At 48.5% G+C, this 20,162-nt stretch overlaps 1 protein-coding gene across 1 annotated transcript in view; it reads right to left on the minus strand.

Moving 5' to 3' along the window:
- Positions 1 to 20,162, minus strand: part of LRP1B (LDL receptor related protein 1B) — a 564,327-nt gene that overhangs the window by 326,400 nt on the left and 217,765 nt on the right. Inside the window, exons 4-7 of the mRNA XM_038750885.1 lie at positions 18,827 to 18,946; positions 17,861 to 17,989; positions 11,262 to 11,519; positions 5,320 to 5,482 (exon numbers count right to left, since the gene is read on the minus strand). Coding sequence (XP_038606813.1) covers positions 5,320 to 5,482; positions 11,262 to 11,519; positions 17,861 to 17,989; positions 18,827 to 18,946 — 670 coding nt within the window. The remainder of the gene's footprint in view (positions 1 to 5,319; positions 5,483 to 11,261; positions 11,520 to 17,860; positions 17,990 to 18,826; positions 18,947 to 20,162) is intronic.

The following is a 20,162-nucleotide window of genomic DNA, read 5'->3' on the forward strand; positions in this document are numbered from 1 at the left end:
CACAGACTGCTCAAATACCATGGATTGACTTTTACCCAAGGTCACACAGCAGGCCAGAGGCAGAGCCAACATTAGGTCCTATGATAGTAACAATTATCAACAATGATAACAATGATACTATACTATTCTACCTCACCGAGAGGGCGGAACCTTCCCTGTGGAAGGCATCTTCTCCCCATTTTAGAGATGTGGAAAGTGAGGCCCAGAGAGGTTCAGTGACTTGCCCCTGTTATCACAGCAAGCCAGTGGAAGAGCCAAGCCTCTGACCCAACTAGCTCATTCCACCCTAACCTCTGGCACTTCCCTGTGGCAGTTTAGGCGGGACCACTGGATTGGGGGTGGGGAGGGGGCAAGGAGGGGGAGTCTGGCGACAGGATGCTACTGGGGTGATTGGAAATCATCTTCATTGTAGAAAAATTGCTTTTTCCTTTTAATAGCAATTAATCATACTTCTGGCATTGTTCCCAGTGGATTGTGAATTAAGCAAAACTACGCAAGCGTAGGCATTCTCTGTGATTCATCATAATACATTTCATTCCAATTTACTGCACTTAAAAATTATTTTCAAGGTATTATGTATTATTAAATTCCTTGATAGATGGAGCCCGATCCCGGTGTAATTCCAGGAGAAGATGAAGAGAAAGGCTGGCTGAGCCTGCGGATTTTTCTAACAGTTTTAATCACAGCCTCGGCCCGAGCCCATTTTGGCTATCCTGACTTTGCTCGCTGACTGTGGATGGGGCATGCCCCGAGTTCAAGGTGAACCGTGGGCTTTGGGGATTTTACTTCAACGCTCAGTGATGGAACAGAGACGACTAAACCAAATTTTCCCTCCCTTTTAGCCTGGGAGCCCCAGTGGGGAATAGCACTGGGTACCACTTATTTACCCTGTATCTACTTCACTACACAGCATTACACAGAAAGCACTTCATATTTCTATACTCCCCTAAGTGTTTACTCCAATGCTCACAGCAAATGCTCAATGAATACCACTGATTGATTACCACCACGATCTCCAATCATGACACCAATGACACAGACAGTAGGGGCAGTAATGATAATAATAATAGTAACAATAATAAATTCCAGAGCCCTCTCTATCATGCACATGTTGTACTGTTCCCACCCCTGGGCCTGTCAGTCCTGGGTTTCCCCAGAGAGCCCCAAAGTGATTTGCTGCAGCCCTCTCAGCGCTGACTCAGTTATGGCACAATTAACGTACCTATGCTCATGGTGGACCATCTCCCAGGCCCCATCCTGCCCCTCGATGGCCCCTGGTGGCCTGCTTGCTCCTGAAGTGATCCAGTTACCTGCCTGCTAACTCCCCGTGGAAGTGAATCCTGTCCTCCCAGCAACCAGCCCCACAATGGTACCTCAAACAGGGAAATGCAAAAGGGGAGGCAGAGGAGGGAAGGTGAGGGAGAAAACAGCTAAACAGTGGTGTCTTTCTTGGGGACAGTCTGCAAAATAGATGTCTGACCCATGTAGGAGACAGAAGCCTAAAACCCCATTTCTATCACAGATGTCTAATTCAAGTTGATACCTTGAGGTCCCATCAACATCACCAATCTTCCAACCTTCTCTGCCCCCATGAGAAGGAAGTCGGCGATGGGGAGACCCTCATCTGTGAAAACATTCATCCCAGGGCCCACCAAAGCCCACAGAAGCCAGACCATCTGGGCCTGGACCATGGCCCACTAATCGCTCCCCACCTTCTCCAGTAGAACAAAGCTGGTCAAAAACCCTGAGCTCTCCTGGCGGCCTAGAGCCCATACTGTGGCCAAAAGGAAACACTTGGGTTTGCGTTGCCCACAGAAACAGCCAATGCTTAAAGGGACCATGCCAAGGATCTGTTGGATTGCTTTTAATTTTTGGTTTTTATGCTGTTTAGACTACTTTACCCTCCAAGCTCCTGGGAATAACATTTTGTTCCACCTCATTTATGTTCTTGACATTTGCAACTCCCAACAACCCTCTCTTTAGGATTGTCTCTGATTTGGTGCTTCTTCAGCTCCCTGTGGAAAACACTATTACTGGTGAACACTGTAACTGGTGAACACTATGACTGCTCTTTGATTGTTGAATAGGTGTTCACACCCTGGGTGTCAGAGAGGGTGTCTCCATATGGATCTAGTGCCCCCAGAAGGACTGGGTCACAGGAGATTGGGTGGCTGGACAGTAGAGAATGATTCAAAATGAGAAGCAAGGTGGTTTAGTGGAAAGAACACAGGTTTGGGAGTTAGAGGTCATGGGTTCTAATCCCAGCTCAGCCACTTATCAGGCTAGGGGAAAAGGTTAGACTAGGGGAAAAGGGTAGGCTAGGGATAATGTTAGCCTAAGGAAAAGGATAGACTGGGGGAAAGGTTACGCTTGGGGAAAAGGTTAGGTTAGGGGAAAAGGGGAGAGTTCTTGGTGTTGGGTGGCTCTCTCCTCTCCATCTCTGACTCTCCCTCCAGGGATCCAGCTACCAAACTCTAATATTTCTTCTCTATCCCTGTTCCCTGTCCAACTCTCTCTTGAAACCAATAACATTATTTACCCATATTACTGCCTGTGGAAGCAAACCCTAAGGTTTCACTCCTGTAGAAGTTTCTCCTTTAGTTGCCCCTCACCTGGTGTGGTTGGACTTAGTAAACAATTTGATTTTAAATTTAAGTTACATTTCTGCCCCTCTCAGCCTGCACCGTTTGAGGTTGCAAGTGTCATAATGTTTTCATCATCCTCTCCAGACACAAAACTCTCTATCCCCATAATCACCTGGTCTGACTGTGTTGTATTTCCCCCAGTGCTTGGCATGTAAGAAGAACTTAACTACCACAATCATTATTATCACCACCATCCTGGGTGCCCTTCCCTGCTCTGCTCTTCCTATGCCCTCATCTGCATGCGGAGTTTAATCTGGGAATGGAGCACCTCCTTTGGTCTTCTATCCTCTGGTCGGATGGTCCAGATTCCTAGATTCACATCTGCCAATGTCACAGTTGGAACAATTTAATACACTCTATGGAGATGATTAGACCGGGAGGCAGAGGATCTCAAGGGTACTGAGGGGAATTACCCTGGGAATTTATGAAACACCATGTAATTGTTTTAGAAGTTCAGAAAGAAGACCCTTGCATTTTTCACCGCTTGGAGAGAGAATTCAGAGAGCCGTGGCAAAAGAATAATGAACTGGGAAGGAGAAGAGACATGAGAGGAAAATGTTAAGCATTCATGGCTCATTTAAGTGACAGCTGTTGGAGGGTGGAGCATGTCTGCTGGGAAGGTGGGCTAGGAAGGTGGACTTGACTACAGAGTTGGTGTGGGGTGGGGGTTAGGGAATGGCTTCCAGTGAGTCTGGGTGCTAGAAGAGAAGGGATGGCCCACCTCAAACTTCAGCAGGAACAGTGGGCAGAGTCTTCACCCTAGTGCCCCCCGTAGAGTACTGAATGCCTTAGTGGGAAATCCCTGCCAGTCCATAGGTGAGCCATGGAATTGGCGGAGAGGAGTGAAGAAGGCAGTGGAAGGAGCAGAAATGCTCTACTTTCATCCATCAAAGAGCATCCAAGATCCAGAAGTGGCTCGGGGTGACCCAGGCTGTCCAGGGAGTCGTGCTGACCAAAGGGACAGTCCCTTCCTCAGACCTGGGGGGCTAGGGTTTGGCAGGGTCAGTTTTGGGGCCCTGGAGATTGAGGGGTCGTGGAGCCCAGAAGTCATGTGTACAAAGTGGGACCCTCATCTTTGTCTAATTCCTGTGACAAAATGACAAAGTGGTAGGTCTAACAACAGATGGGAACTTTGAAAATAGAAATGCCTTATGGTTCACAAAGGGAGATTGTGTTCTGAGTTGGCAGCTCTATTTCAAAATGGGAGGGACTTTAGGGGGTGTGGGCAAGGGCAGGGGCACACTTTAGACCTCCTTCTCCATCCTTGTTGGACAAGATTGTCTATCTACTGGTCCAGAGTCCCTCCTGTTAAACTGGGCCTCGGTAAGGGACGCTGTCGCTGCACTCGACAAGTGGGCAGCTCGGATGGACAAGCACCAGACCTGCCACCTCCCCCGCCTCCCACCCCACACAAATCAGCCAAGCCACTGCTCCTTTGACTGATACCTCCCAACTCAGGGCTGCACTGGGCAGGAGTCATGCCCACCCCACTTCCCTGGCCGGCGAATATTCCAGTATTATAATAATAATAACATTTGTTAAGTGCTCCATTCACAAGGCATACTGCTTCTCTTGCAGTCTGCAAGTAAAGAGGGACAGAAGTCCACGTATGGGTGGCAGCTCTTAGTTCAGTCACTATTTTCCCTTTTACTGAATGGTGGCCTCCAGCTGCTCCTCAGCCATTTCCAGCTGAGCTGCCTAATAGACTCTGCCCAGGGTTGACCACGACATGAGTACCTTGGCCCCATGTACCCCCAGCAGAGGGGCTCCAGGTGAAGGAAGGCCCAGACCCTCCTTCCAACTTCAAAAGCTTCTCCAAGCCCTTTTCGGCCAGTGGAGGCCCCTATGCGATTCCTCCTGGTATCCTGAAATTCTGTTGCAGTCAAGGAATAAAAATGCAAAGAAAACCAGCATGGCCTAGGGGAAAGAGCTGGGGACTGGGAATCAGAAGACTTTGTTCTCGGCACTGCCATTTGGCTGCTTAACCTCTCTGTGCCTCAGTTTTCTCATTTGTAAAAGGGAGATCAAATCCCTGTTCTCCCTCCCTCCTTCTCCCCCTTTAGGAGAAGCAGCGTGGCTCAGTGGAAAGAGCCCGGGCTCTGAAGTCAGAGGTCAGGGATTCAAATCCTGGCTCCGCCAACTGTAAGCTGTGTGACTTTGGGCAACTCAACTTCTTTGTGCCTCAGTGCCCTCATCTGTAAAATGGGGATTAAGACTGTGAGCCCCCCCGTGGGACAACCTGATCACCTTGTAACCTCCCCAGTGCTTAGAACAGTGCTTTGCACATAGTAAGCGCTTAATAAAGGCAATTATTATTATTATTATTACACCATGAGCTCCATGGGGGACAGGGACTGAATCAGATCTGCTTGCCTCATATCTACCCCAGAGCTCAGCATGGCGTTTGGCACATAGTAAGCACTGAAAAAATAACACAGTTATTATTATTCTCACTATTAATAATTAGCGATTTTCCATCTCAGTGAGAGGTAACTGTGCTTGTTTCCCCAGGCCAGGAGCCAGTCCTCCTGGAGGGACGGGGGTTTGTGGGAGGAGAAGCAGGGGATGCTATGTAAGGCTAGAATCTCTGGCCTTCAGCAGGTCCCAGAGCAGGACAGGTGGGGCATGGGGGTGGTGGCGGATTCCCGAACTCCGGACGCGCACAGGCACTTACCCGGCGGTGGGGTCGAGGGCGATGGCCCTGGGGTTACACAGATCCAGGCTCACCAGGGTTACACAGGCCGACCCATTGCGATCACACACGAAGATCCGGTCGCCCACGTGGTCCACAAAGTAGAAATTCCCCGTGAGCCAGTCAATTGCCATTTGCCGGACATCTGCCCAAATACAAGGAGAAAACAATGGTCACCAAAGTAGTCGATGGGTCACTGGGGTGGCTGTGCAAGCTGACCAATCCCGAGGGGCACAAATGTCCAATTCTGTGTGGACCCACCCCGGCCAAGCAGGCCGTGTGCCACCACTGGCTGCTGTGCTCAACTGCCTTTACGGATGAGGTAACTGCGACCCAGAGAAGTGAAGTGACTTTTCATTCATTCATTCAATTGTATTTATTGAGCGCTTACTGTGTGCAGAGCACTGTACTAAGCACTTGGGAAGTACAAGTTGGCAACATATAGAGACGGTCGTTACCCAATAATGGGCTCACAGTCTAGAAGGGGGAGACAGACAACAAAACAAAACATGTGGTCAGGTGTCAAGTCACCCACAGTCACCCAGCAGACGAGTGGAGGAGTCAGGATTAGAACTCAGGTCCTTTGGACTCCCAGGATGCTAAGCTATGCTATCCACTAAGCTATGCTATCTCTTCCTCTCGCTGTTTTCTCCCCCAACCCTGCACACTAAGGCTTGAGTTGCCCAGGCTAGTGTTCTGGGCACAGTTGGTGCTCAGTAGCTACTACTGGATGAATGGGAAAGTGTCATCCTGTGCCAGAATAACTGACTGGATTTCCTTGGATGATTAAAAAAGATGACATCACACCTTTTTTAGTACTTTGACTTTCTGACCAGTTGGGTTTAGCAAGAGAGGTCGCAGGACCACCCCCAGATAGGATACTCTTATGGCAGGCCTGGGCCACATCATGACTCTGAAACCCCATGCCAGGACCGGGGTCATCGCACCATTCGGAAGAACTTCCCCTCCCACCCGGGACATGGAGGTTGGGATGACTAGACCGGGCTGATGGTGGGTGCCCAAGTGTCCGGGGGTCTTCTCCTCTAAACACTGGTCACACTGTCCCAGATAGCCTCCTAGCAGTCACCCTATCCCAGCCACGTCCCCATCCCAAGCCCATGCTTGAACCAAAAGCAACACTGCTTGTGTTAGAAGAAAAGGAGAACTGGAAGGCTTTTAGACCCAGCAGGATCTGACCAGGGCCCCTCTAAAGCAACTCTTGAGGCTCTTTTGATCAGTAATGTCACAGCATTCAATAAATATCACTGATTGATTGATTGAGCGAGCCAGCCTCAGGAGATGAATGATCAAATTGGGGGAAAGGGACGCCTCCTCAAATCTTCCAGTAACAAACGCCAGCGAAGCGCGCAGAAAGACACAACACATTAAGGCAGACCAGCCTCAGCACCCCTCGAGAATAATTACCTAGCATCATTTCATGAAATGTGTCTAAGGGAAAAGACATCTTAGCAAAGAGCTCACACATTTCTTTTAAATTATTTTGGCCCTAAAATGTCTTTTTTTTCCCAAAAGCTTGCAGTTTTCATATGCTAATGCCACCTGTCATTTGACTTGAGTCAACATATCAATATTATTAATTTTTCTGTAAAATGTTTCTGGTAGAATTCCCAACAGTGGGGCTCCGAGAAAGGCGTGATTATTTCCTGTATCTCTGCCCAGAGTTGCCAGATATCATTTATCCATCTATCGGAAGATGGAAAAGAAATGGTCTTGGGCTGATTGTGTCTAGATCAATGCTGCCCTAGAGGGGTTCCAGAATCAAAGGATAACATAGCTTAGTGGATAGAGCATGGCCTGGGGTCAGAAGGATCTGAGTTCTAATCCTGACTCCACCACTTGTCTGCTGGGTGACCATGGGCAAGTCACTTCACTTCTCTGGGCCTCAGTTACCTCATCTGTAAAATGGGGATTAAGACTGTGAGTCCAATGTGAGCCAAAGGCTGTGTACAACCCAGTTGCCTTGTAGCTACCCCAGCTCTTAGTACGGTGCCTGGCACATAGTAAATGCTTAACAAGTACCACAATTATTAATATTAGATTGGTCAGAATCGGGGCCATAGATGGCCCTGGAAAGACCTGGAATCTCCATATTGCTGCTGGGACCCAGAGTTCTGCGGCTAGCAGTAGTAAACTAGACTATAAACTTCCCAGTTAGACTGTAGGCTCTTTGAGGGCAGGGATCACACCCCTCAACTCTACTATACTCACAGAAGTGCTGAATACAGTACTCTGAACACAGTAAGTGCTCACTAAATACCATTAACTGATTGAGCAGTAGTGAGAGCACTTGTTGAGCATCCCCTAGGGCCAGTGCACTGTACTGAGCTCTTGGGAAAAATACAGTAGAGCAAAGTGACACCTTTTCTGTCCTAAAGGAGTTTCTGCTCAAACAGGGGAACTGACATAGGTCCACAGATACCCTTTCAACTATCAGTTTCCAAATAGCATGAAATTAAAGAGTAGTTCTTGCTAGGATCCTGAGAAAACTTGTTTTCCTCTTGGTAGTAATCAAAGTGGGTGGGTGGGGAGTGGAGAGGATCATTTATTTCCAAAATATATATGTGTGTGTGTGTGTATCATTTATTTCCAAAATATATGTGTGTGTGTGTGTGTGTGCGTGCGCACGTACAAATACACATCTGGATGTGATTCAGCCAGCCTCCTTTATTGCCTCTCACTGCCCCTATACTCCCAAAGACAATCACTTAGTACAGTGCTCTGCACACAGTAAGCACTAAATAAATAGGACTGAATGAATCTCTGCTTTGATGGCTCTGCAGAAAGATGAATCACTTTGAGACTCACTGAAATCAGTTCAAGAGGGCACAGAATGAGCTTGGGGAAAGAACCTCAGTGGGGGAAAGACTGGAGGCAGCATCCCCTTTTTGGGGACTGAGGATTGCAAGGACACAAGACCTGAAGGGACAGAGGCCCCCAGGAGCACCAGCGCAGGGAGCCGTCCTGTGGGGATGGATTCAAGGAGTCTCCAGAGGTGGTCAGCAAAAGTGAGGCTGGAAAGACTCTGATGGCCCCAGCCGGCCAGGTGACGGGGGTTGGAGAGGCCGGAACGAACACTTCTGACCGAGAACAAGTCACGAGATGCCCCAGTTGTACGGTGAGGATGACTGATTGCAGCTAATGGCCCGTGCAACATGAGCCCCTGGGTTTTTTGTGGTGAACACATGGGCAGAATTTCTGATTTGATGCCAGCTGGAGAATTATGTTCTGTGTTGGAAATACAGTGACTTCTGCATGTTTTCTTTTGTTGTTTATGAGTGGAAGAGAGGGTGGTGCTATGGGAGGTGCTATAGGAGAAGCAGCATGGCATAGTGGATGGAGCATGGCCCTGAGAGTCAGAAGTTCATGGATTCTAAATCCCGCCTCCACCACCTAATGATAATAATGATGGTATCTGTTAAGCTCTTATTCGTGCCAAGCACTGTTCTAAGCACTGGGGGGATACAAGTTAATCAGGTTGTCCCATGTGGGGCTCACATTCTTAATCCCCATTTTACAGATGAGGTAACAAGGACAGAGAAGTTAAATGACTTGCCCCAAGTCACACAGCTGACAAGTGATGGAACCGGGATTAAAACCCATGACTTATGACTCCCAAGCCCATGCTCTTTCCACTGAGCCGTGCTTCGTGAACTTGGGCAAGTCACTACATTTCTCTGGGCCTCAGTTACCTCACCCGTAAAATGGGGATTGAGACTGTGAGCCCCACGTGGGACAGGGACTGTGTCTAATCTAATTTCGTTGTATCCACCCTAGCACTGAGTACAGTGCCTGGCATATTATTATTAATAATAATAATAACCTAATAATAGGTTCCTCAGTGCCTCTTCAAGGGACAGCAAAATGACTCTTTCACTAGCATCACCCTCGCTGAGAGAATCCCCAAAGCAGTTCCCCGCAGCAGTAGGGTCAACCTCATTTTCACAGGAGACCATTCCATATCATATTTGTAGAGCTCTGAATCAGCTGCGAGTGGAGAGTAAAATTCTAAATGGACCCCTGTGGTCTGGGATCTGGACTGAGCAATTAAGACACTGCCCTTTTGGACCACATCTGAAAAGCTCCACCCAAATCTGCCCTGGATCAGGGCTGCAGACTGAACAAAAGCAAGGTGAGCAGGGCGTGGTGGGAAAGGGTGAGGATGAAGCTGGGAATGAGGGGAAGACAGGGAGGGCGTCAGAGGTTGGCGAATTTAGACCGCCTATGAGAGCATGCATAGTGAGATCCTCTGAACAAAACATCCTGCTTTCTGGGGAGATTTTCTATCTGTACTGAGCTCTTTTGTCCAGTTCTCTTTCCATGTTTTGAAATGATTGAAATAGATCCTAAAGCCTGACTAGAGAGAGTCCAAAATTCAGAAAGATACCAAAGGGGAGAGGATGGTAAGAAGTTTGAAGATGGTTTGAAGATGGACATGTTACAAAGTGTGGGGGAAAAAACAAACAACTAAACCAAAAATGTGGTGACTTTCACTTGGTTTACGGTGGGAGAAAAAATATCAACGTAAATAACGTGAAAATGGGCTTCATATTGCAAATCTTCACACCCAGTAAACTTCTTGGTCCTTTTTAGATGTGCTGTATTGACCTTTTTGCTTCATACCTGATTTTATGACTTTTCTAAAAGCAAATTCTCTCTGCCATCTTTGGCATCCACTCAAACCTAGCTACCGGTGAAAAGTTGATGTTTGTTTCTCCTCTAAAACTGAAATCAGATAACTAATTGTCTGTATTTGTTTATTTTTGGGCCAGGATTATTCGAGGAAAGAAACTGGAAACACAGGAAGAGGAGCAGAGAGATAATCTCTGGAACAGAGGATGGTGACAGGTACTCAAGCCGGCTTCAATCTGCTCATTATTTTTGCTTACCCAGTGTGACAGAGATTGGGAGTAACAATGGGTGCAAGGAATATTTACTGCCTTTATCATCAGCTCATGAACCACCTTGGCAAAGGCAGTGGCCTCTGCAGGCAATGGGGATGGATCCAGGCCTCCATCACACCCACTCCCTTCATGACATCATTTGAGAAGCAGCATGGCCTAGTGGAAAGAGCCTGGGCTTAGGAGTCAGAGGACTTGGGTTCTAATCCCTGCTCTGCTACACACTTACCTGTTGCCTGACCTTGGGCAAGTCACTTCACTTCTCTTTGCCTCAGTTCCCTCATCTGCAAAATGAGGATTCAGTACCTTACCCTCCTGTGTCCCTCAGTTACGTCATGAGGAAACTGACACACTAGCTTGCTCAAGGCCAATGGACCATACTTGCTACATTGCTGATCCTTAGGGCACCTTTGCTCAAATCCATGGGCTCCTTCACCAGCCTGGGGCTTTCGTGTACATGTGATCGCTCTGGGGCCTGCCAACGACTAACAAAAGAAGCAGCATGGCTTAGTGGGAAGAACCTGAAGCTGGGAATCAGAGGGCCTGGGTAATAGTTTCAGCTCTGCCACTTGTCTTCTGTGTGATCTTAGGCACGTCACTCTGTTTCTCTCTGCCTCAGTTCCCTCATCTGTAAATGAGGCCATTTGTAGCCCCGCGATACAATTCCACCCAACATGGGAGACTTCCGGGTCCAAATTGCCACTAATTAGCGTTTCTAGTCCCGGGCACTGTCAGCCCGAGGGGGAACCTGCCCTTTTTCTGGGTCAGCTGCCCCATTCTACCTTAGGCAGAGAGCCTTGCCTCTCCACACTGGGAACATCCCCAGCTGCCCCAAGACAGAAAGGGTCCGATGCAAGGAACACCCACCCTGCTACACAAGTGCATCAAGACCTAAAACTACCAAGCCAGTGCCAATGGTAGCTCCCCATCCCCCCTGCCACCTGGTACCCCCGCCAAAATGCCAGAAAGGGCCATGAGGCCACCGGTGGCCCAGCAGACACTTACTCTGCAGGGACTGGGGCAGGCTGATGAGCCGCTCGCCGGCGAAACCTCTGGCTTTCGGGATCTGGGTGCACTTGAGCTGATGGGTCGCCTCCTGTGACTCGATCCAGCAGACCACCTCCTCGCTGTAAACGTAATCCAGCGTCTGAATCTCGCTGCCTCTCGCGGGGCTCAGGCTGGCTACTCTGCTGCCGTTTAGGTACAGCATTTCGATCGCCTCCAGGTTGGCAATTAACAGCAGCGGGGGTCTGTCACTGGCTTCTGCAACAGAAAGCAACATTGAGTAAAATATGCCCCAACAGGACCATTCACCTGAAGACAACACCTTTGCTAAAATGACAGTGACCATGATGATGATGCTGACCATGCCACTGAACTAAAAATGAGAAATCCCCACCTTCAAAGCATTATTGAAGGCACCTCTCCTCCAAGAGGCCTTCCTTAAGTCCTCATTTTCTCTTATCCCACTTCCTTCAATGTTACCCTGATTTGCTCTCTTTATTCACCCTTCCCACAGCCACACAGCACTTATGTACGTATCCATAATTTATTCATTCATATCACTGTCTGTCTCTCCCTCTAGACTGTGAGCTCAATGTGGGCAGGGAATATGTCTACCCACTCTGTTATATTGTACTCTCCTAAGTAGTGTCCTAAGTTCTGCTTTATGTTGCTGATTTCTACTGCCCAAGAGTTTACTACAGTGCTCTGCACATAGTAAGCGCTCAATAAATACGATTGATTATGATGATTGAATGAATGGTCAGTACAGTACTCTGCAGACAGTAAGTGCTCAATAAATATGATTGACTGATTGATGCCAAGACCATCTTCCCATTTCTCATTTCCACTAGGCCAGATTCTTGATTTTTCCTTTCTGGGATCAGAAGGGGAAGGCACCTTTGGGCTTCCATCGCCAGAGATTCTTCCATTTGAGCTCAACTGGAGGAGAACTTAACGGGCAGATGCAGCAATGCCAGGAGAGGGTTCAGATCTGCCATCTTCAATCTTCATGATCCCCACCTCCTGCCTAGGTGGGATTATTTGATAAAGTCCTCAATGTGGGAGGGGGGCTGGCCCGCCTTGCTTTGCTGGTGGCCACATTTAACCCCATTTGATGTTCCCGCTGGCCAACCCCCTTCTAGTCACACTGCCTGAAGGTGCTGCTGTCTTCCCACAAAACCTCAGGACTATTTCTCTTCTCAAGGTCCACCAATCAATCAGTTGTATTTACTGAGGACATACTATGTGCACAGCATCACACTAAGTGCTTGGGAGAGCACTAAATAACAGAGTTTGTAAATACATTCCTGCACAACACAAGCTTACCGTCTAAAGGGGGAGATGGACATTAAAATAGATTATGGATACAGACAAGTGTGGTAGACTAAGGATGGAGTGCATATCAAGTGCTTAAAGTGGTTTAAATCCAAGCGCAAAGGTGACAAAGAAGAGAGATAGAGTAGGAGAGATGAGGGCTTAGTCGGAAAAGGCAGCTTGGGAGAGATGTGATTTTAATAATTTTAATAAGTGCTTAATACAGTGCTCGGCCTATAGGAAGCACTCAGTAAATACCATTGATTGATAAGGCCCTGACAGTGGGGAGAATGATTGTCTGTGGGGTATGAAGGGGGAAGGAGTTCTAGGCCTGAGGCAAAATGTGGGCCAGGTGTTGGTGGCAAGTTAGATGAGGTCAAGGTACAGTAAGTAGGTTGGCAGTAGAGGAGCAAAGTGAGCGTGCTGGGTCGCAGTAAGGAATCAGCAATGCAAAATAGGAGGGAGCAAGGTGATTGAGTGCTTCAAAGCCAATGGCAAGGAGTTTCTGCTGGATGCAGAGGTGGTTGGGCAACCACTGAAGCTTTTTGAGGAGTGGGGAAATATGAACTGCACATTTTTTTTGGGGGGGGTGGAGAGACAGGAGGCAGGGAGGTCAATGAGGAGGCTGATGCAGTAGTCAAGAAGGAATAGGATAAGTGCTTGGAAACAGAGCAGTAGTAGTTTGGAAAAAGAAAAAAGGGCAAATATCAGCAACAGGATTTGGTGACAGATTGATGTGTGGCTTAAATGAGAGAGATGAGTCAAGGATAATGCCTAAGTTACAGGCTTGAAAGACAGGGAGGGATGTCTCCCACTGGACAGGCAAGAGGCTGTCCTCTCCATGGCTAACTTCAAAGAGAGAAAATGAAGCAAGGGAGGCTGCTTCCTCTTTGGCGGCAGAGTTGCCCCATGCCATTGGGGCTGAGCCCCCCCACAGTCAATCCATCTGGTCCCATGGCAGCGAGGGGCTGGGGTTCTCCAGCACAGGACTCTGCCTTGGTTTCTGCCACCACCCCCCTTTCCTCCAGAAGGGTCAGGTCCAACAGAGGTAACATGGTCAGAAGGACCTGGTTCTAAACCCAGCTCTGCCACTAGTCAGCTTGGGCAAGTCACTTCATTTCTCTTTGCCTCACTTACCTCATCTGTAAAATGGAGATTAAGACTGTGAGTCCCAGGTGGACAAGTACTGTGTCCAACCTGATTACCTTGTATCTACCCCAACACGTAGAACAGTTCCTGGCACATAGTAAACAATTAACAGATGCCATGAAAAAAAATGAGGGAGCAGCCCTTAACTAGTCACATCTCAAGCAGAGGTGTGCAGTTCAGAGGGTCACTGCCCAACTCAGGAGGAAGGGAACCAGTGAAGAAACAAAACCATGACATCCTAGGACTGACGAGTGAAATGAGGGAGCGTATACCTTGTCTTTCCAAGACATTTCATGAGGAAAACCGGGATCAATGGGATCTGTGTTAGGTTGGTTAGAGGAGGGTTTGTTTGGGAATGGGATGGTCAGTGGCGGGCGGGAGAGGTCGGGGGATGGTCGAGGGGGGTGCTGAAAGGAACCACCTCTGAAGAACACGTGACCATGTCAAGCCAAGTTTGCCATTAGTATATTTTTGCTGCAATTCATCCCCAAAAGACTGAGCCGTGTTATGCTGTGGCTGTGCAAACAGAGTTTTTTTCCTGACACTGCATCCTCATCTGTGTTCTACTCCTCCCACTCCTCTACCTGTCCAGGGTCCAGCCTGATTGACAGCTGCTAGCTAGCAGCCCTGCTGGCCCTAGCCTCCACCCGAAGCCCCCCTTCTATGTATTCGAGCTGCCATCTCCTCTGCCTTTCATTGGGCTTTCCCAATTTTGAGAGAAAGTTAATTTTAGAAAAACGATAAGACCACTTTCTGAAATAAAGATTTAATTAGGATCAATTCAAAGCAGCAGGACAAATAACACAGGCTTTACCTCCCATTTTTAATCCTTCTTTCAGCTAATCTGTTTCTCAAAAAAACCCAAAAACTGAGGGAAGGACCTTGGACACATCCCCCAGCCCTGCGGTGCAGACGTGGAGTAGCCCGTGGGGAGACTGCAGTGGGCAGGGAGCCTGGAAGAAAGCTAGGGTCGGGTGGCTGTGGCTGGATGGAGGAATGGTGATCCACCATAGCAGACGCTGTGGCTTCTCTGTCAGCTTCTGGTGCAGCTGACGCGAAGATGACTTCTGGTGATGGCAGGAGAGGAGCCTGTGGGAGCAGTTCCTCTGAGCCATTAAGAGAAGAAGAGGTCTTGAGCGATCTTACCGAGGGGATTTTGGTGGGAGGAAATGCTCAGTTATAACCAGGGTAACGACTGGACAAGAGGTTGCTCAAAGCAAAGACAGGGAAAGAGGGGCAGCATGTACTTGCTGCTGGCTCCTCCCAGGGCCGACCCCATCTTGGGCCAATTACAGTAGAGGGAAGAGACAGGAAACCGCCTGTCAAGGAACAGTGGCAGTGGTCCGATCCCACCTGGGCAGGTACTTCAGTGAGCATGTATAGCACAGGACATGGGATGAACACCTGAGGAGACACCCCCCAGGTGCCAATTTGCTTCCACGGAGTCTCCCGTCAGGAACAACCGAAGAGTCCTGGTCTTGGGACTCCCAGGCCAGCAACCTGCTGCAGGAATTGGCTCTAAGTGCATAGCTCTGTGCAACACTACCTGCAAAGGAGGAGCCTTCCTTCCCCTTGGCCACCACGGGGCTGTGTGGAGTCACCAGAAAGTGGCTTCTCCCGGAGCCGATGCTACTCCCCAGATGGAGGTGCATTTCGAAGCTACCTGAAGTTTCCATCTCATAGCAAATATTGACTTTGGGTTGTGAGTCGAGAGGGAGAAGGGAATGTTTGTCAGCAGTTCTGCCTGACAGCCCTGGAGGACAGGTACATTCACCACGTTTTTCTCCCCAAGCCAATAGCTGTCTCAAAGTGAACGTTTCTTTACCTTTTTAACGACGTTACTTTATGCGGCAAGCGTTCCAGGCTCTGGCTTTCGGAAGACGTCAATTAGATTTCCGTTCAAATAAGCACAAAGTTCCGAATGTGAAGAATGAGGGTAGCCGTGGCTGTTATGACAGCCCCCTCAACATTCTCCCTTCTATATGACAAGGCCTAGCATTGCTAATTTTAAAATGACTGGCTTCAGATTCATGTTCCCTGGTCCCAGAAAAATGCACATCTGCCAGAATGCTTTTGTGAGAAGGATTTTACTATTTTGTTGCAATTCTCCTCCCACAAGGTACAATTAAAATATGAATATTTGATTCCAAGAATACAGGCCTTTCCGCTCGTTTTTTTTCCATTAACTCTGTGATCGGAAGGCTGATTTTCCGCAGTCCAAATCGTCTCGTGCTGAGACCGCATCTGGCAACTTCAAAGGTTTTGAAGACCAGCTACCTAAATCAAAACAACTCAAGCCAAATGGCCCCAAGTCGAAAATCTCTAAAGACACTAAGCACCCGAAATGAGCCTATAAGAATTCACCACTCTTCAAAAGGCCACAGAAGTCTTGTCAGGAGCAACACTTCACCTAAACTTTCCTTTCCGGGTGCTTTGGACAGTCGTTTTGATTTTTCAGCAGATTCTTTTCACCGTTTCCATTTCGGGTCACTTGTGGTGCCACGGTGGATGGTTCTTCCTTCAGGTTGCTGACCACGGCAGGAAATAATAGTCCCAAGACTCGAGTACCGCAAATTCCGCGAGCCCGCATGGCCCTGATCTCTCTGGCATCCCCCATAGGGAGGGGTCCTTATGCCACATAACCTTTTCATAGATATCAGACCTCTTTTAACTGCTCAGCTCAGATTGCCGCCTTGTCCCAATCCTGACTGAGCTCCACCTTTTGGGGAGGGTGGGTCTGGGGCCTGGTGGAAGGAAGAACTCCCTGAATCTGGACCACTTACTATTGCTAAAAAACAAACAAACAAAAAAAACAGGCTCTCTCCCCCTTCCCCCACTTTTCTAACAGAAGCAGCTTTGCCTAGTGGTTAGAGCATGGGTCTAGAAGTCAGAAGGACCTGGGTTCTAATCTCAGTTCTGCCACTTGTCTGCCTTGTGACCTTGAGCAAGTCACTTCACTTCCCTGTGCCTCAGTTACCTCATCTGTATAATGTGGATTAAGACTGTGAGCTCTATGTGGGACAGGGAATGTGTCCAGCCCGATTAACTTATATCTACCCCCACTTACTACAGTCTCTAGCATGTAGTAGGTATTTAACCAAAGCCATTAAAAAAAAAATAATAAGAGAAGAGGGGCCAGCACTGGAGCAGAGCTCAGGGAGGAGAGACATGGCCAAGTACAGAGATTGCTGGACTCATCTGACTTCCCCTCCTCTCCAATCCATCACAGGGAGGCACCCAGTGCACAGTTCCTCCCAGCTTCCTGGTGCTGCTGCTGGAAACTGAATCCAGCAATGATCAGGTCATTAATCTGTCCCAGGAGGACTCATTACAGCACCACTGATGGTATCACTCAGCGCTGTTAAGTGCTTACTATCTTCCAGGCACTCTACTAAGGGCTGGGGTAGACACAAGGAAAGTGGGTTGGACACAGTCCCTATATGGGGCTCACAGTCTTAATTCCCATTTTGTAGATGAGGTAATTGAGGCCAGAGAAGTTAATTGACTTGTCCAAAGTCTCACAGCAGACGAGTGGTGGAGCCAAGATTAGAGCCCAGGCCCTCGCTTTATCTGTTGGGCCACACGACTTCTCTATAGTAAGCACTTCAGTTATTGAACACTTCCTATGCACAGAACACTATACTAAGCGCTTGGGAGAGTACAACAGAATTAGCGAACATGTTCTCTGCTTATATTGAGCTTACAGCTTACGTTATTCTGTCATTAACAATCTACTTATTGGCTCATCCAAGAGCCCGACCACGAAGGGAGGAGGCTCAGAGAGGGAGGACGCCCTTGTCTCCGAACAAGGCGGCAAAGTCACCGCCTCAATATCCTCAGTCTGGAGGATTAGTTCCCCTGAATTAATCTGTCGCATTTGCATGCTTTCCTGCTAATCACAGCCTCCCTAGAACTAGAGGATTTGGATAATGATTGGTGACAATTGAAGAAGCTCTACCAGATTTCCAATCATGGGTCAGTGTATTAAAGTGAAAGAAAATCCATCTCTGTGAGGAGCGTCTTTGAACCGCCTCATTCATTAGAGAGCAAGAGGGGAAGAAAAGTGGGAGAGAGGAGAGGGGTGAGGGGTGAAGGGCGAGGGGCAAAGGCTGAGGGGTGAGGATGATGCCACCTACCACTTTTGGCCCGGCAGGACCGGAGGTCAGGCTGGAGCAGGTACCCATCTACGCAGCCACAGACGAAGGAGCCCGGTGTGTTGGAGCAGGTTTGGCTACACGTCCCGTACAGCGCACATTCATCCTGGTCTACGAGGGACAGAGACAGAGTTGCTGAGACACTGCCATCACAGCTGCTGCCCCCAACCCCAGGAAAATTCAGTCATTCAATCACAGTTCTAGGCTGTGAGCCCACTGTTGGTAGGGAGCATCTCTAAATGTTGCCAAATTGTACTTCCCAAGTGCTTAGTACAGTGCTCTGCACACAGTAAGCGCTCAATAAATACCACTGATTGTTTGGTAGATATTATGTACAAGGGGGAGTAGAACAGATAGGTCAACCACTGTTCTCAAGACGCTCGTGATGCAGAAGGGGAGACAGGGGTCAGGAGGAAGAACAAAACAGGAGCAGGCAATGATGTCAGGAAGCAGTTTGGCCAAATGGTAAGAGCACAGGGCTGGCCATCAGGAGAACTGGGTTCTAGATCCAACTCAGACCCTGGTTCTTCTGAATAATGACTACCCAATCAGAGCCTAATTTAGAGCCACTGACTTAGTCTCCCCCGACCACTGTTGACTGGGCCCCCCTCCCCCTGGACTCTTCTACCCTAGCCACTCTAGAATGGGCCATCCCCCTGCCCTCTGGAAAGTCTCTCCCAGCCAAGGTAGATTGGCTGCCCCCCGACTCGTTTCCCCAGCCAGTGTAGGCTGAACTCATTGTGGGCAGGGAATGCATCTGCCAACCCTATTGCATCATACTCTCCCAAGTGCTCAGTTCAGTGCTCTGCACATAGTAAACACTCAATACATAACATCAGTGATGACTGAGCCATACCCCAAATCAGCCTCCCCAACCAGTGTAGACAGGGCCACCCACCAACTCTGCTTCCCCAAGTCACCACAGATTGGGCCGCCCAGCCCCGTTACCTCTGCAGCTCCTACGGTCCTCTGCAACTTCATACCCGTCTTCACAGTAACAGCCAGTGCCATTCCTTCCCATCGCACACTTGTACTGGCAATTCATCTGCTGGCATTGGGGTAGAAGCTCTGAAAGAGAGGGTCAGAGAGACTCACACATGCTGGCTTCACTTTGAATCCACAGTCAAGGCTCTAGACCATATCTGGGTACCCAAATTCTCCTCCACCGAGGGTTATAACAGAAAGCTCCTTAGAAGGCCAGGGATCGCAACCAGTTTTCAATCAATCAGTGATACTTATTGAGTGCTTAATATGTGCAGAGTACTGAACTAAACGCTTGGGAAAGTACAAATAGAACTCACAGATCTGCTCCCTGCCCATAACGTGCTTACAGTCCAGAGGGGGAGACAGACTTTACTATGAAGAAGTAATTTATCCTACATAATTTAAGGATACGCACATTACGGCTGTGGGGTTGGGGCGAATATCAAGCGTTCTTGACCTTTGACCTTGGGTCTTTTCCCCAGGACCTGGTACAGTGCTCTCTGCCTACAGTAAGCAGTTAGTACTCTTCTATCATCGGCAATGTCCATTTGGACTTGGCACTGCTGCTGTGCTTTCCTGAGAAACTTTGGCGCTAAGAAGGCCGCACGAGTTGGAGGTAATAAATTTGCCGTTCTGCATCTGGTGTCAAGCACTGCTATTAAGCTTTACGGTTAGGCAGCCTGGACTTTGACTTTTTCACCTCCGTTCAATCAAAGCCACAGTTCTCCTCAAATTTCTCTCAAATCAAATTATTTTGGAAAACAGTAAACTCCACGTGCCCGCTTTTTTTCCCGCTTGTGCCTTTCCAGTGGACACTGATCGATTTCCTATCTTCCGCGGGCTTGTTTTGATTTACCGATGTGTGTGTAACCTTCGCAGCAATCAATGCCAATATATTCGGTTTTAATAATTTATTGGCTACCGGTGGGTGACGGGGGGCACGCCCTGGATATAACTTGGGTTGTTAGGGCTGAGCTCGCGTGGGGCCTGTTTGCCCCAGATGATGGTAAACCTTGTGGTTTATGGATAGACCATGGGTCTGGGAGTTGGAAGGATCTGGGTTCTAATCCTCATTCTACCACACCTGCTGTGTGACCGCAGGCAAGTCAGTTCCCTTCTCTGTGCTTCAGTTACCTCATCTGCAAAATGGGGATAGGGATAAGAGTATGAGCACCTTGTGGGACAAGAACTGTGTCTGATTTGATTAACTTCTACCTATCCCAGGGCTTAGTACAGCACTTGGCACATAGCAAGCACTTAACAAGGACCATAATTATCACTTATTATTACTACTAACAGG

Source organism: Tachyglossus aculeatus, chromosome 9 (assembly GCF_015852505.1).
Source record: "Tachyglossus aculeatus isolate mTacAcu1 chromosome 9, mTacAcu1.pri, whole genome shotgun sequence".
NCBI classification, from domain to species: domain Eukaryota; kingdom Metazoa; phylum Chordata; class Mammalia; order Monotremata; family Tachyglossidae; genus Tachyglossus; species Tachyglossus aculeatus.